The sequence below is a fragment of the Chamaea fasciata genome, unplaced genomic scaffold (assembly GCF_029207755.1).
Source record: "Chamaea fasciata isolate MVZ Bird 193981 ecotype frontalis unplaced genomic scaffold, bChaFas1.0.hap1 SCAF_1, whole genome shotgun sequence".
Lineage (NCBI taxonomy): Eukaryota > Metazoa > Chordata > Aves > Passeriformes > Sylviidae > Chamaea > Chamaea fasciata.
The window spans coordinates 4,673,851-4,691,574 of record NW_027094086.1 but is presented as its reverse complement, the minus strand read 5'-3'; the positions used below and the strand labels follow the sequence as shown (position 1 = coordinate 4,691,574).

General features: G+C 38.4%; 1 protein-coding gene across 2 annotated transcripts in view; it reads right to left on the bottom strand.

The window, feature by feature from the left end:
• TRAPPC9 (trafficking protein particle complex subunit 9) overlaps nucleotides 1-17,724 on the bottom strand; it is a 443,221-nt gene that overhangs the window by 356,712 nt on the left and 68,785 nt on the right. For both annotated transcript variants that reach the window (XM_066175518.1, XM_066175527.1), the window contains 2 exons: nucleotides 16,154-16,306; nucleotides 6,760-6,884 (listed from right to left, as the gene is read on the bottom strand). In XM_066175518.1, the coding sequence (XP_066031615.1) occupies nucleotides 6,760-6,884; nucleotides 16,154-16,306 (278 nt within the window). The remainder of the gene's footprint in view (nucleotides 1-6,759; nucleotides 6,885-16,153; nucleotides 16,307-17,724) is intronic.

Below are 17,724 nucleotides of genomic sequence, written 5' to 3'. Positions count from 1 at the left end.
CAGAGTCAGCCCCTGACTGATCAATGATAAATTTAACACATCATCATTCTTAATACTAAATTAAAGAGCTTTAAACAGACTTGGAAGGCAATTTAAATTTTCTTAAGCAATCCCTCTTCCAGACCATCTTACTAAAAACTTGCCATCTATGACATTTATAACCTGGTTTACCCATAAAGAGCAAATGTGGAGCTTGCTGGGATGACTTCCCTGAGTGAAATAAAGTTGGTAAAGCAGATTCTGAGGTGTCTTTTCAAAAATGCCTTGGCATCAATTACAGACATCAGAGTCTGCACTTCCCATTTCTTCTGAGCAAAACTACACATCTGACCTACGCTTCTGAAGTCCCCACAGTGATAAATCACTAACTTCATTTTCATATTACTGGGGAAGGCAGCTCTTAAAAATGCTACTTTAAGCTAAACAGAACATTCATAGTCTAAAGATTCTACTTTTTTATTATTATTATTAAGATGCTCTTTATCTCCTTGGCCAGCTGCCCAAAAATCAGAACAAAACTCCAAGCTTTATTATGATCTGCCTCTGTGATTGAGGATTGAAAATATTTCAACAAAACAATGTTGCTTGAAATATTAAGAAACTGAACTTGCCTGCAGATTTATTTATTCTCACATGGAGAGAAAAAACTGGCACATTGTTTATCACAGCCTGCAGTAAAGCTATTCTTCATTGCCTGTCAATGCACTGAGTTTTGTGGATAAAAGACCACAGAAAATTAATAAATCACTAAAATTTATGGAATTTCAAAAAACATTTCATCAAACATTTGAAAAGAAAACATTATCATATGCAGGATGAGCAATATTTAAGTAAAAATGCAGCACCAGGCCGAAACCAACTTCAGCAGCAAATGTCTGGACCTACAACACGAGCACTGTAAATGCACAAGGGTAAGAAACAAGTAAAGAAGGCACCTGAAATGAAGAGTGGTCTTTGATCCAAACCCTGTCTGACCCACCTCCTCTGTTCTTATTAAAAGAGGAAAACTAAACATGCAAGAACTTGCAAGTGCCAAATTAATGTGTGAAACCCCGAAAGGATTCTGAATTTGTGACCCCTGATCATGGGGCACACAGCAGGTTACATTCTGACAGCTCCAGGCTGCAGGGGCTCTCTGACCTCTAGAAGAACATTTTGAGGAAATTTATCACCCAATGCAAGCAAAGCATTCACACAAATATCTCAGTCTCTAATTATTCTTAACATTTCTTACAGAGCTGACTGGGCTTTCACCACCCTGTTCCAGATGTTTGTTCCAACCCTCTCTCCCTTCACTTCAAGTTTTCAGTTCAGCAGATCTTCACATGAGCCCATCTTTATTATTTCTCCATTATTCTAACCCAGTCAACTTCCCCTCCTTTTCTCCCCTCACTTTCTATAAGCCAACACCCTCCTACAAAAGCCAACCTCAGTATTAAGATTTTTTAACTTTCTTATTACAATGTCATTATGGATGTGACCACCTCCAGCTGTTCACATAAGCTCTGTTTATTGTCTTGGTGTCAGTTTTCATTTTTCTTTGTTCATCCTTAGACAAGAAAGAGATGAAGTGTGGTTCATACAGGAGATTGCACCTGCAGCTACTCCTGATGAGAGATTTGTTTGGGTATAAGCAGGATATCATCACTTGTTTTCTGAGAGGCAATGAAGGAAGTCCACAGAAACAGCACTGTTAACAGGCAGACAGTGAATCCATCCAATTTTTTTCTATTAGTACTCTATAAAATTTTTAATCCTTCTTTCATGTCAAATAAGATGGGAAAAATAGCAAGTTCTAAAACATATTGTATTGAAAATGCAGATGCTATTGGGATAATATTGAAAGTAAAATTCCAGGCAAGCTGAATTAATTGAATTCATCCAAATCCCAGGGCTAGAAGGGTTTTTTCCACCTCTGGCTCTAGGGAATAGCTTTAGTAAAGTATTTTCTTTATGTTCTGAATTACAGTCCTCTCTAGGGCACAACAGATTTTTCCTTTCTTGAGAGAACAATTCACAGAAGAAGAGAGGAAGAGGAGTGGTGACCAGAAATACTTAACTATTTATAGAACTCAAGGGAAAGAAAGCAATGCTGAACTGGGCAGGCAAGGAAAGTTAAAAGCATTTAGACCCAGAGTGCTCAAAAATTGCCAGCTTTCATCCAGATCCAGATCATAATCAAATTTTGCCAGACAGGTACCAACTGCCAAAAATCTATCTCTCCCTTGTTTTTGCAGAACAGCTCTATATCTATAATCCACTTTATCTCAAAGAAAAATGCAATTCTTGGCCAGGAAGGCAAGAAAAAAACTCCTTTCTCACCTGGCAAAGGTTGATGAGGCTCATGGCTCCAATCTGAGCAGGCTTCAGGAAATGTGAGTGGCCTTCTGGCACTCATTTCACAAATTGTCAATTATAAAAAATAAGATATGTATTATTTTGATAAAAATCAGATTTGGAAATTAAAGAGCTTTGATTATTTTTTATATTTTACCATCTTGAAAGTTATTAGGGAAGCAAGAGATAGAAATGTAAGACTTGACATGTTTAATACTGAGGGAGAACTCAGGGCCACAGAATTTACAAGCACAGTACTGAATTCCAAAATAGGACAGTGGGGAAGTACAACATCTAAACTGGACTATATATTTGTGCCTAAGATCTCATTCCTATATTCACATTTCTTCAAAGAAAAGGAATCTAAATTTCAGTTGTGTTCCATAAACACAACATTCCCTCTAACTTCAGCAGCATCCAAAATCATTTAAATAATTTTTAAAAACCCTCACTTCTGGTTAAGGGCTGAAACTTAGAATAGATATAAGGCTTATGAATAAAAGGAGTTAGAGCTTAAAGCATCAATAATATAAAGTTTATCCCTATTAGTCGCACACTTTCACATAGAAGAGTAAAGCCTGAGAACTGAATAGAAAAAAATCCAGTTAAGGCCTGTATCTCATCTTAATTCACTGCTGAGTAAATCAGAAAAGATACATTAAAGAAAGTGTGTTAAATTAAATTAGCTCTACATACTGTATTTTAGCACTTCCTACCATTTACTGAGAGTGCAGGAACAGAGCAGTTTTATGAGAGTACTTAAACCTCTCCAGCTTCTGCAGCTGAATCTCCAGAATTACAGCTCACACTCAGGATGCAGAGGGAAATTCTCCTGAACAAACAAGTCTCAAAACAAATAAAGAAGTCAGCCAAATCCCTTATAAATTATAAATCAGCCCTATCTGCCAAACAACTGGCCGGTAAGCACTGGGTGTGTTTAACAGCTTAAAACAACGTTTTTAAAAACTCACAATATGCTTCCAAAGTTCATCATCCAGCTAAGAGTTCTCCGTTTCAACTCTTCATTTGGGTCGGACTGATGTCTAAAGCTCAAGTCCATACATAATAAGGAATGAAGTGCCAGAGTGTTTCTTCCATCTGACAAGAACTAGACTATACCACAAAACTTCAGCATCCAAGCATGAAAAGCAGTGCAGAACTCCCTAGGTTAAAACTGACACTGTGTTTGCTGGGAGATTATGACATCTGGTTACATTTCTCGCTGCAGCTTTTGCATTAAGACATGGAGTAGCTGAATATCTAAACACTCTGCAGCATTACTCAAAAAGTAACAGATTCAGCCTCAAAACTGACATGCACGCACCAATATCACCACAGCAGTGGTGAAAGGATGAGTTACCCTAAGCAGGGTAATTCATCCTTTCATGCAGATGCACCCTGAAACAAGCAAGGAGTTTAGACAAGGCTCAGCACAACAACCCAGCACTGAACAGCAGAGAAGAGTATCTGAACATAATATTACAGCATGAGATTCTATTCAGCTTGAGGGTAAAAGCAAGCTTTATGATGAGGTCATAAAGCAATTTTTACACTGAATTTATGAGCTCATTGTAACAGTCATTTCCAGAAGCCAGTGACTGGTTTATTAGGAGACAGCCTGCAGCAAAATTGGAAACAGAGATTGCAGAGAAGCTCGACTGCAATATCCAAGACTGCTCAAAAATTGTAAGGCAAACAAGTAGGGAGGGAAGGTTTAAGTATGAGGCTTATAAATATCTGAACAAGGACATTTCAGAATCAGCAACATGAGAAGCATTGATTTACATTCACTTTCATTTGCAGAAATTCACTTTTATTTGAAGATGAGCTTATGCACAGCATGCAGGATTGAAAAATAACCACTACCCCTGAATATTCACACCAGACACCTATTGTTAAATCATGAATAAGTGACAGCAGAGTGTTTTCACCACACATACAAATTGTTTAAGATCCATCTTGTTTCTTAACTTAAAAACGCCCACTTGCTTCTTACATTAGTCCTTGTCAAACTACTCTAATTGACACAACAATAAACCAAATGTAACCCAAACTGCACCGTGAGGGACAAACAAACAGCCCACAAACCCAGATTTGTTCTGCTGCCACGGGGAGAAACTCAAGGATCTTTTAAGGAGGTTCTAGGGAACTCAAAAAGGTTCATACATATCAAATATTTTGCGACTCAGTATCAAAGGGAACCTTGGATCATCTCTCATGTGCGGATCCCAGCTTGTTTCATTTCAGACAGCGATGTCTGAGCAAAAGCATTTGACAATGAATGTGATTCACATACCCAAAGCCACCCAGCCTAAAACAAAAAGACTCAAATCCAAAACTACAGTCAATTCCTCAAAACTCAGCCAAGAAAACCGGACCACAGCACATTTTAATTTTATCTTTAAATGCTTAATTGACTGGATTCTTTACAGTAACTCAAAGATTCTATTGTTTGGAATTTTTCTAGCTTTCATTTTAAGCTACTGGTGGTTCCTATGCCGCTTCCTGCTAAAGAGCAGTGCTAAAACAGAAGTCACAAGCAGAAATCCACATTTTCACAGAATGACTGCCTAAAGAAGCAAATACATCTCCTCAGTTATAATGGGTCGTTTTTTCTGGTCATCTACTTGCTACCTACTGTCTGTCCATGTACATACAGACTTTATTATGTGGACAGTGAATCAAAAAACATTTCTAACAAAGTTCTAAATAGTTTTGAGCTGCACAGGAATTTCTAATCCAAGCAGATCCAATTATTGGTTTATAATAGTTTGTTGAGACAAACTCCAGGCACGCTACAGGTGCTGTACAGCACTGATGCTAATCGGGCTCAGGACACACAGACATTTACTCAGCAAAGAGCCCTTTGATGCTGTTGGAATGTGTATTCTCTATTCAACATATTTTGATCATCTGAATGGTTCTTCCATCACAAAATACCAATTAAATTAAAATTCATGCCATAAACCTGACAAGGGGATCCAGCACGTGCCTTCCCACCATACTGTTTTGCTATACATGCTAAAAATCAAGTTTCTACTTTGCAGCCCTCCAACATCCTTCTGGTACTATCACACAGATCATTGGGAACCTGCAACTTCTTGGTTGCCAGGACAACTGATTGACAAGCAAAAAGTGCATCAAAATGTTTTTTTCTTCATGCACATGGTGCAAAGTTCTACATTTCTAGATTTTTTTAGTCCAATCTTGAAGTAACACTCCCTTTGCCACTGTGACTGAGAAGCATGTAGAATCAGACATTCTACACAAGCCCTGAACTTAAAAACTAATGCTGGACATTTTATTCACTTAAACAGCAAATTATTTCCTCAATCATGCCGATTTATATTTATAAACAATTAGGAAACACTTTGCTATGTCATAAAACACAAAGGCTTTAGTAATTTTGCTAACACCTTTCCTATGCTGAAGTCATGTATTTTGTGCTGCAGAATCAATTGATGATGAATTAGCAGTGATAATGGTTAAAAAGAAACACACTTATAAATTAACAGTTTACTGCTCAGATAGAATTGTGAATATTCACAATGTGAAGAAAGCCAATTCACAGGCAAAGCAAGTCATTGAGAAAAGCAGAGCCTGTGTTTGCTTCTCAGCCAAATACATGCAAAGCCAAATACTGCCATGTACAACACTCACTTTAATTCCTGACAGGATGAGCTGATGCAGAACATGGATCTGTGCAGGGAATATATCAAATACTGCACACAACACAACATTCACCAAAAGTTAGGAAGAGACCAATGAAGTGCTGCAGTCCATTATTTGCAATCTTTCTTATTTTCATCTCAAATCATATCTTCTTCAAATCTGGCCACTATGAAGCTAAACTTATTTCATGCTCGAAACAACAACTTTACACCTTCAACAGGTAAGACCTGCCACAGAAAAGCAAAGAACAGCTTAGGCCAGGGCACATTTTTGGTAAGAACAGTGCAGTTTCCACCTACACAACTGTTCTTCCACCTACACAACTATTCTTCTACCCTGCAAATTTTATTTACTTTTCCTTTGACTCTCTCAACTATTCTGTTTTATTACTTGTATGAACACCACTAAAAAAACTCACTGCAGGAAAGTCAAGAATTCATAGAGAAGCACTTTCCTACAGAGTAAATAGCAGGAGAAAGCACTGTGAGGTGAGCTGACAGCTCCCCCAGTACACCACAGGGACAGCCAACTCTGCAATTTCCACTCTTAGCCTGATCTTTCTTCACCTTTTTTGTTTGTTGGCTTTAATATAACAATCCAAACACAGAACATCAAGTTGTGCTAAAGGAAACCAAACGGAAATATTTATGAGACAAGGAAACCTTTTTTTTTTTTAATCACACAACAAACCACAGCACAGTACAACAAAAAAACCCACAGATTTCACTTACTTTGATGTCATTCCCTTACCTTGACGTGACTGAAATCACCAACTTTGCTGCTTTCTTGGGGATTAAGAGGTTTGGTCTCCGCTCTTGGTTTGACAACCTGCCGGAAAGGACTGGAAAGTGGGAGTCCACTGACACTGATTCCATCTGGGAAACAGAACAAATGGAATTACTTTTGCTCGTCTAATACTATCTTTTGTTCCAATTAATTTATCAAAGGGAGAGAAAAGACACAAAAAGTGATATTAACCTTTTACACAAAAAGACAAAACAAAGACAAAGATTATTTGGCTGTTTCTCACAGGACACCAAAAAAAATCAAACTTGAACACACCAGAAACTCAGTGAGTATCACGGGGAGGACGGCAACTGCATTTGAAATATCACAACAGAGATGTCAGAGTTAATAATATAAAATTAGTTTTAAAATTTACATTATTAAAATAAAAATCAAATGTCGTGCTTTTCCATGACAGTGTGACTGTATCAGCTCCTTAAGATCTTTAAATTAATTTCTGGTAAGAGGATTTATTTTTCAAGTACATATTGTGGAAGATGACAGAAAATTTAGATGTCATGTTTTCTACACCTGCTGATGCAAAAATAGATAAAATAGTTTTATTCTCACTTATGAAGGAGGCAGAATGGAAACTTAAGGTTTCCATTGTAAGATTCAACAAAAAAGCTTAAGAAATACCCTGAGAGGAATGTTCTCAGTCTGGTGTTTACTCCCAGTCTGGGTACTGGCACAAATAGGATGACAACAAGATACAACACAACAACAGTGTCTGTCACTGCCAACAAGGTGCAGCTTGAAGGTAAATAAATGCAATGCAGCATATTTGGGGTTCTCAACCCAACCAGGGCTACACTCTAAGCATAAACTTAAAATGTGTGAAAATTACTGCTGAATCAAAAGACTTAAAAGAACAAGAGAATTAAAATAACAAAGCCTTAACAAACATTAAAACTAGATTCACTATTTGTTATTATTTAGATTTACATCCAAAGAAGAGAAAGATTTTCTCCCTTGATGCCGTGCAGAGCAACTGTAATCCACAAACACCAACTAAATACAAGCAAAATCTCATGTACAGCAGCAGAGACATACAGCTGAACACACAGGAAACACCAAATTGTTACATAAAATCCAAACATATGTCCTAAATTGCTCCTATAAAATCTGGAGGTGTTGAGGATACGTTCCTCAAAAGAAGAAACCATAAGAACAAGATGGACCATGAAAGGGATTTTGCTTCATCAAACTTCACAAGTACCCAAATGAGAAAACAAAGGGAATATTCTCTTATTCCCTTACTTGCAATTTCCTTCACTAAATAATTCTAAAATGTACCTCAGCACTGAATAAATATTCTGTTCTATCAGTTCCTGGGGAAGAGCAGGACAGGAGGTGAGAGCACCTTGCCCATGCAATGCAGCAGGACTGTGAATGAGACAAAATACAGAAATAAATACAGAACTACATTTGATCACAGGCTTTGAAAGCCACTCTTTCAAAATGAAAATTAGAAGTTTTAATTGAGGAAAAATATTCTTCTCCAACTGATGAATTATTTTCTCTAGTTCTATATTTGGAACAAAAACTGACACTGACTGGTGCATAAAATTGCAAATTAAAACATTAAAAGAACCAAGTATGAAAACCTGCATGGCATTACTCAGATTTTCCACTTTTTATATGGCATGAGCTTTATTTCTTTGAGAGAAGGGTAGATAATACCTAAAACAACATCACAGAGATACAACTAATGCCTTTCTTAATTATTTTATCTATTTTATCCTTTAAAATCCCATTTTATTTTTATTTCCTAAGGTGGGGGGGTGGGGGGGAGGGAAGAAAAGACAATAGTTTAAACATTTTCTCTGGAAAGAAGAAATTTTAACTCTAATCTGTATCTGAAAAAGCAGGTTTCCTAGCAAAGGAGACATCAGGATGAAAGGGAAGTCCAAGGTAACTTGGTAGTGGTTGAATTTTCTGTTTCAAGTCTGTGGCACTCACAGAGCCAGTGCCAGGCACTTTGTTATGCTGCAAATGACTCAGCCGTTCACAGCCTGGACTGCTCAAGGCAACTTCTCTGCCAGAGCACAAAAAAATACATTTTCTACCACAAACCATTTTTTTAAAACTATTTTGTTTTTTCAGTTCTTTGATCAGGCAGCGGTGGGGGAAAAGACCTTGCCCAGATCCTCTGCAATGGATTAAAAACTCAGAATGGGGGAAATCGTGTTAAAAACCCTGGTAGGCTGCAGAGCTTAATAATGCCAGAAGAAAACAGTGAGCATCAATGAAGCAGTTCTCCAGAAGTTTTACATTATCGATACTTATATTTTTTGAGATTTCATATATTTTATTTTCTCTCATGAAGTTTAGAAATAGGAAGATGCTAAATCCTCCACAGTTTTCTTTTGTCAATCCCTACTGTCAAACATCCTGAGCAGCCTTGTACTATAAAAAGAATAATTGTCTTTCTACTCTGTCCAGAAATTTTCCTAATTTCAACAATCCACACTGAATATTTCCATGGTAACAGCATATGACCAACACTTTTTCCATGGTAACTGCAAAAAAACAGCTTGTCTTTCCAACATCCCAGTCACTGCTGTCACAACAGAGCGAAATCTCTCACCAGCATTTCCTCTCTCCTACCAAATGTTAAGTAAATTGTCAATTTAACTTCATTAGCCACTTTCCCAGCACACTGCACAGAAGAATCCCACAAAATTTCTTACTTGAATGAAGGAAAGTGCATTCAGGGAGTTAAGTCCATAGATTTATGATGTGGTAACTGAGCACAGAAGGAAGAGGTGGCATGGGACAGTTCCTGTCCCATGTAACGCTGTGCAAGGATCACTGGCCTGATCCAGAGGACAGAAATGGAACCACTTTTCAACAGGTAAATCACAGCTACAGAGGTCTCAAACTCCACAGCAAGGAAAAACTTAAAAACTGTTCCACTGACACAGGACACAAGAGAGGTTTGGATTCTGAGGCAGAGTCCAGGCAATTCGATGTCACACAAGATGGAAACAGTGCAATGTTTTAGGCTGAGGTGCTGCTTCTTTCCAGGAGAATTTCATACAGTCCAACAGCAGTGCAGACCTGCTTCCTGCAGCTTCCTTAACAGCAGCACAGGGACCCTGAGAGGGGCAGGAGGAGGAGGAATTCCAGAATCATTTAGGTTGGAAAAGGCCTCAGACATCATCGAGTCCAACCTATGGCCAAACATCACCATATCAATCAGACCAGAGCCCCGAGTGCCATGTCCCGTCTTTCCTGAAACACCACCAGGGATGGAGACTCCACCACCACCCTGGGCATCCCATTCCAGGGAGGGCAGGAGAGGCTGCCAGCCTGGAGCAGGATCCCCTCCTGCAGCCCAGGGATGTTTCTGGGGAGGTTCTGCTCCTCTGCTCTGCTCTGGGGAGATCCTCCATGGAGTATTTTGTCCAGCTCAGGGGCTCCCAACGTCAAAAGGACGTGGAGCTCCTGGACCAATTTCAAAGGATGCGTCAAAGATGATCAAAGGGCTGGGACATCTCTGCTCTAGAGACAGGCTGGGAGAGCTGGAGCTTTGCAGCTTGGAGAAGAGAAGGCTCTGGAGAAAACTTAGAGCCCCTTCCAGGGCCTAAAAGGGTTCCAAGATGACTGGATAGGGACTTTTTGCAAAGCCATGGAGTGACAGGATAAGGAGGGGTGGCATCAAACTGACAAGGAGAAATGCTTTATCCAGAGGGTGGTGAGGCACTAGCACAGGTTGCCCAGAGAACCTGTGGCTGCCCCTTTCCTGGAAGTGTTCAAAGCCAGGTTGGATGGGGCTTTAAGCCACCTGGGATAGTGGAAGGTGTCCCTGCCCACGGCAGGGAGGTGGAACAAGATGATCTTTAAGGTCCCTTCCAATCCAAACCATTCTATGATGCTGTGTCACAGAATCATGGAGTTTTTGGGAACTACACTGCTTGATCATAACATACGAAAATGAAATGCCACCTCAAGCCACTTGTTTATTCTGTCTATTCTTGCCGAGTGAAATTTGAAAACAAAAACCTCTCGGTATGCAACATCTCGTAAGAACACAATAACAACTTTAAAGTACTTTAAACATGTGGGGGAAAAAAAAAAAAAGAAAAAAAAAACCCCACAAACTTGAGACGGGAGACAGACTATACTTGCTGAACTTGAATCCCTTTTTCCCCCTAGAAATAGAAAACTGTATTCTCATGAAGTGTGCAGAATTCTAGAAACTTGCTGTGTGCAGCAACAAAGAGCAGACTAACCCCAGAATACAGAGTTTGAGGCAATATAATCCACCCTTCACACTTCACTTGGGCACTGAGATGCAGCTCCTTCCCTCTCTCAACAGTCTGTTCAGGATTATCATAGGAGGGACCCCAGGCAGCAGCACTCCAGGCAAAGTTCCTGGGAATGCAGCAGCTCTCTGGCTCCCAGGAGCAGGGCACAGCCAACATGTACCAGACTTGAGCTCTTCTTTGAAACCCCACTACCCTTGAAGACAATAATTAACAACAACAAATGCACTGTAAGGATTTATGTCCTGAGGTTGTTGAACTGAACTAAAATTCGAAGGTAAATTTACAATAGAGTGAATGCAATGAAAGAGAACAAATGAAGTGTAAAGAAGTTCATAATAAACACTAGAGATTATGTATGCAGATTACACTAGATGCTAAAATAAAGTGCCTCAGCAAAGGAACAGCATTACAGGATGGCAGGTTTATTGACCTGTATGTGCCAATAATCAATTTATTATTATTTGCCTCATGTCTGTCTTAGCTATTTACATTGTAAAGATTTGGGGTCTGAAACACCAGCTCTCTGTGTATTTGGATAGTGCCTGGTACAACTGGTATAGGCTGAAGTACTATGGCATTTATACACTGTTAAAAAAATCCCACTCTATACTAGCTAAATCAGGAGACAAGACGATTTATCTGGTTTAAAGTGCAGTGGGAAGAGAAAAGAGCACCTTATCTTCCATAAGTACCAAAGCTGGAATTCAAGAAGAATTCTGTGGTTCTCAAAAAAATTAGGAATATTTCTTAAAGGTACACAGTGATGAATTTATGGAGGACACAGAAGTATTTGTATTAAAAAAAAAATAGAACAAAAGGAAAAAATTCATTTACTCATTTTAACAGGATTGACATCTTCAAACTGCAGAGACAAAAAAAAAAAAAAAAAACCTTCTTAGAAATGAAGTCACTTCGAAAGAATACTCAGAATTATTAAATGTCATAAAGGCTACCAAGCACAGTAACACAGAAATGATAATACTGAAACATCTCTGAGGACCCCATCATCATCATCATCAGTGATACCATTATCCTAAGAGAGTCCTTCAGACTACTTAGTTTCTTGAAAGAACTGACAAGAGAACATTTAAATTCCAAACCAGGTACCAATCCAACAAAAATGCTTTGTCTATACATTATGTAAGTGCAGGGGCATTTTGAAGTAGATAAAATCTGACCAATAAAGCAGAAAAACAACAAAGGGAGTATGAAAAATACACTGGTCTTGCATACTAATGTTAAAAATATTTAAGATTAGTGCTTCTAGAAATATGCTATTATTTCTCTGCAACCTTTTCCCCCTAGAGAAGGGGAGGAGACACTTAAGGCACAGATTTGCTTCTCTCTCAACATGTAATTAATTAGTTCCTTTGATGAGTTTATGAATTTAAATATTCTCACACTTGTCTTTAGGTTCCCTATACAGGGAATAAATGAACATTAACATTCTACATAATGAAGTACTTATTGTAAATTAATTCATTAACTTTCCAAAACACTGTCCCCATGTAACAGGAGCTTTTTTAAAAGCCTCAAACAAACCACCGTGTGCAATACAATTCAGAAAGAGCAGCTATTGTTCTTACCCCATTTAGTGTCAGGGAAATGCTGAATTTCAGAAATTGCAGTATAATAGCTGGAAAGGGGAATTCATTATGCTCATAATGTGAATATCCTGTTGACCTTTTCAGTCACCTTAACAGGTGACAGAGATCTCACTGCTTCAGCTCCTTGCAACTGGCTGAACCAAGCAGATCGAGCACTTCCCCCTGCCTCACCCAGCGTAACAACTTGAGAAACAAATTAATGCTGACATTCCCAGCCAGAGGAGGAAGCCTGAACCGTCCAGCTGAGGGACAAGAGAGCCAAAATTTCACTAAGATTTGTAGCAAACATGGATATCCCTGCATGGATTCTCCACATCTTGGTCAACTGGCTTTAAGACATGGAATCACTGAATTGTTAAGGTTGAAAAAAACCTCCAAGATCATCATTGTTCAACTCTCAGCCCAGCACCACCATCATGTTCACCACTAAACCATGTCCCCAGGTGCCACATTCACGCATTTTTCAGAATGCTTTCAGGGCTGGTGATTCCACCACCACCCTGGGAAGCCTGTTCCAATGTTTCCCAACCATTTCAGTGAGGAAATGTTTCCTAACATCCAATCTAAACATCCCCTGGTGCAACTTGTGCCCCTTTCCTCTCATCCTGTCTTTTGTTAACTGGGAGAAAAGACCAACACCCAATAAGACGTCAAAATTCAGCATAAATAAATGGAGGAAAACAATCCTAAATTTATACACGCAGTAAGAGGCTCTCAGCATATCATTTATGTTGAGAAGCAAGATCATGGAGTTGTGGTTCACACATTCAGGAATCTCCCAAATCAATGTTCAGCAACAGTCAAAAAAAGCAAATGATAAATTGTGCATTACCCCATGATTGTAAGGAGAGTAATATAAAACAAAATAAAGAGCACCATTAGGTCATTACATGAACACATAGATCACCTTTCAAACAGTGCGTACAGCCTTCCTCAAACAGACAGAACAGAGAGTTCAAAAGGGACAAGGCTGACATGTGGAACAGTTCCCATTACAGGGAAAACTAAGCCTTCAACAGTTAAAAATCTTCATTGTATGATTGTATTTTGCCAGGGTATTGGCTGTTGTGACAATACCCTGGCAAAAAGCATCAAATCACTGCAAGAACCACGTTTAGAAGATGTCCCATTACCTCTCTCATGCAATAAAAAAACCTGGGAGCACAAGGACACCACTAAGTGCAAAGCTGCTAGAAAGCAATTTAGCTGTGACTCTTCTTGCCCTGGCATGTTGTAAAGTGCTGACAGGAAGAATGAAGAATTTTAGGAAGGAGAAACCCACTAAGGATGAGTAAAAGTGCCTAGAACCAGAGAAACCATATTCAGCCCTGGAAGCTCCTAAGCTAACAACAGCTGGAGGCCAAAAGCCTAGAGGAAAACAGAAGTGTGTGCACAATTTTTTCCTGTATTGCCTCACTGGAATCTGGTCTTAGGCACTGTCACAGTCAGGATATTGGCTGATCCTGTACAGCCAGTCATGGTTTTGCTTCCTTTCATCTGGAAAAACACCCAACATTTTTCTCTGTGAGACAGCACACCATCAACACAGGTCAGCAATTCAGATTGATAACTTGGGTTACTTTCCAATTGGATAAACGCGTATCATCAGAAACATCAGTAATTTATCCCTTCTGCAATTCCAGCAGCAAATGAGAAGACATGAAAGTAAAAATTGCCCAACTAAAGACATTACTTTTAAGAGACAAAAGCATTTTGGTCATCATTGTAAATGTGGTTGGTCTTCAAAAGAAAAATGTACCACAGCTACCCTATGATTAAAAGTCATGTCATAGCTGCCATTGATTTTTCTAGCTCTTTCCTGTTCTTCCCATCAGGCGCTTACCTCCTCTTTGGAAGGTTTAGCATTTGTAAGGTTAAAAGCAATATTTAAAAAATAAAGTAGCAACTAAATTTTCAATATACTTAGCATCCCTTACAACACTTTCAAAGGACACAGAGAACACAGCACCCACAGACACCAAAGTTCCAACAAAGCCTTAATGGATCCTACTCCTTTATCATCACTGAGTGAGGGAAGGTTGAATTGCTTCAGCTACACAACCTTTGGGAGAAGCAGGAGGTAATAGTAAGGTTAAAATGGTGTTCAAAGATTTTGTTCATCTGTGGTCCCGTAAGAGTTGGATACAGGTAAACAGAGACCAAAATCCAAATCCCAAATCCCACAGCTGTTCAGTGTCCATACCAAGTATGTTATCTTCACCTCTCACAGAATACTTTGGGTTTATGTTATTTCATCGGAAAAGCTCCTAGGCAAGTGCAGCTTCAGAGCTTTTTGGACACTGGGCAAATGAAGGAAATCTTACCTATGTGTGTGCATATACGTCTGTGTGTACATATCTACTAGGAAATTTCACTTGCTATCAATGGGCATTTCTCAAAGTCTCAGTTCTCTGGCACCTGTGTTTTCATAATGTCAGGGTATGCTCTTCCTTCACTATCAGCATTTTCAACAAGCTCTAAACTGAAGTGTAGTGTAGCAACACTTTGGGGCTTGTGCAGTTAAGTCCTAAAATATTTTTCAACTATCTTTATATTTTCCATTAGGGAGGTTTCAAAACCAAAATCTTTCAATCATTACTAACAACTACCATAATTTTTTGTCTAAATGCATTTGCAAGGTAACAAAGAAATCATTCCTATTCAACCTGAGTAAGCTCTGCATGTAATTTTGTTATATTTTTCTGTACTGAAAGATTACTTATAATAGTAATGCATACCTGCAAGTGGATCCTGGGAAAAAATCCAAATAAGAGAGTTTTTAATACAGGAATATCTTGTTTTGTCACGGTAATTTAATCAGTGTAAACATAACAGACAAACGAAAAAATACAGAGTAGAGTAATTAATCCAGAAAGACTGTGAGTTTACTATAAAAAGGAAGTCATTATTACAAGTATCTGGTACTTGTAATTCCAAATAATTCTAATAGAAGCAAACACTGCAGCTTCCTTTTATTCAAAATAAGTTTAAACACATGGCACTCTCTCTGCAGTACAAATATTAGGGGGATTATGCCTTAAACTTCAGTTTGTCACTTTAGGCAAAACTGCACTCAGCAATCATTCAGAATTTTGCAATCCTGGAAAATTACATAATCAACTCAATGCTATTTTTCTTTAAACCCCACTAATGTTTGTGAATTATTTTTCTTCACCTCCGTAAGATAAGGATACAAAGAGATACCTCTAAAACACTGTCACAAAATATTTTTAAAAGACAGTACTGCAAGGTCTCATGATGGGGAAGTTGGGCCAGACTCTCATGCCCACAGCTGTCTCAAAAATTCACCCTTCAATCTGTAGAGCTCAGCCAAGGGTTGTCTTTGCTTTACAAGACACAAATACTCAAACACGCAGCCACATCTCAAATCCGTTTAATGCAAATGCCACAGCAATTAGAAAAGTGTTTCCAGCAGCACACACAACCCTCCTAAGCAAGGAGAAATGAAAAACTCACCATCACTGAGATCCTGCAGAAGGTTTTCTTGGCAAGAAAAGTCCAGCTTCACTTTAATGTTTACACAAAATGTGGCAATCTTTCCAGGTTTTAGAGGAAACTGGCAGAGGGTGTCTTCTAGATTCCAACTCAAGAAATCTCCATACAGCTTCTCTGTATCAAAATATGTAAATATTTGATAAGCACAAGCCCTGCATTAAGGAAGTTTCAGTTCTGAACTGCTGTAGAGAGTACTAACCAATTTGTCACGTCCTTATTAGTATCAAAAATATCCAGAATTAAGGTATTAAAACTAATGTAGCACGAGAAAGATAGAGAAGTTACTGAATACTGATACTGACACTGACCTGGAATCACACAGATGATAAAGCCCAAAATATGAATTTAAGTGAAGAAGATCACTACCAGAAAAAAAAAAAATGCACAATAGGCAGCATTAAATATAAACTTTAAATATAGCCTGCAAGGGTTCTAAATGTTCATATAATTTTGAATCCTACACAGTTCAACTCAGGAGGTGTCACATGAATGCAGAGCACTTTTCATCAAAATACACCAAACTTAATCAGTTGAAATTTAGAAGCAGCTGTAACCATTCTTCAGTTATTTATTGAGCAATAGAGAAGGTTAAGAAGACTATTGGCTTTCATCTTTTTATGAAGTCCTTTCTTAAAGCTGAGAAGTAGCTTTTTATAAGACCCAATCATTAAGGATGCCAGACAGGATTGGTCTGTGACAAAAGAAAATTTGTTTAATAAATCATTTGTCACTGGTCCATTTGAGATAGGGGATCTGTAATTAGGTCGTCCCTCCTAAGTCTGACATGCCAGAAAATTATACAAGGGAGAAAAAACAGAATTTACTGTTCATCTACAATGCGTCTTCAGTTCTGGCCAGGGTCAACCCACCCCATCCATAAATTCATTCATATATGCAAGACCAGACAATGCTAAATACTGCAAAAAAGTCTATTGATACATAAAATAAGCATGATGGTTTGAATGGGAGTGTCCTAAAGCTATGTTTATTGACTTATTGTAGCAACGCATGTTATCTCCAAAGTATATTGGAGAATTCTTCTAAAAAGCTCATTTAAACAACATTTGAGCACTGCTTTGCATAACATGGACCACTGAAAGTCACACAGCTCATCTCCACATCCTCCCAGGCTACTTGATAAGAGCAAGGTAATTAAAATCTGCTGTGATTTGAGAACCTTTCCAAAACCACCATCTAAGATCCACATGTGAGGGAACAGGGTGGGCAGACCGCCTCAACTACTACAACCTGAAATAAGGGATCTTTCAGAAACAGCAATCAGAATTCCAGATTATGTCCAAATCATGTTGATTTGCACAGAAATTTTTGGTTTCCCTTTCTAGGGAAGGAGAAAACAAAGAGAATATTTTTTCCATTAACTTCAACCTAAACAATAAAAGCTTTGCCTGAAAGATATTCTTCTCACAGACCACCAGATGTTGTCTTGTGTCTTTGCCCATGAAATCAATAGTAAAGATTTCTTTATAAAAACAAAGATGAGGTAAAAATAAAAAAACCTTCCAAAAATAGTT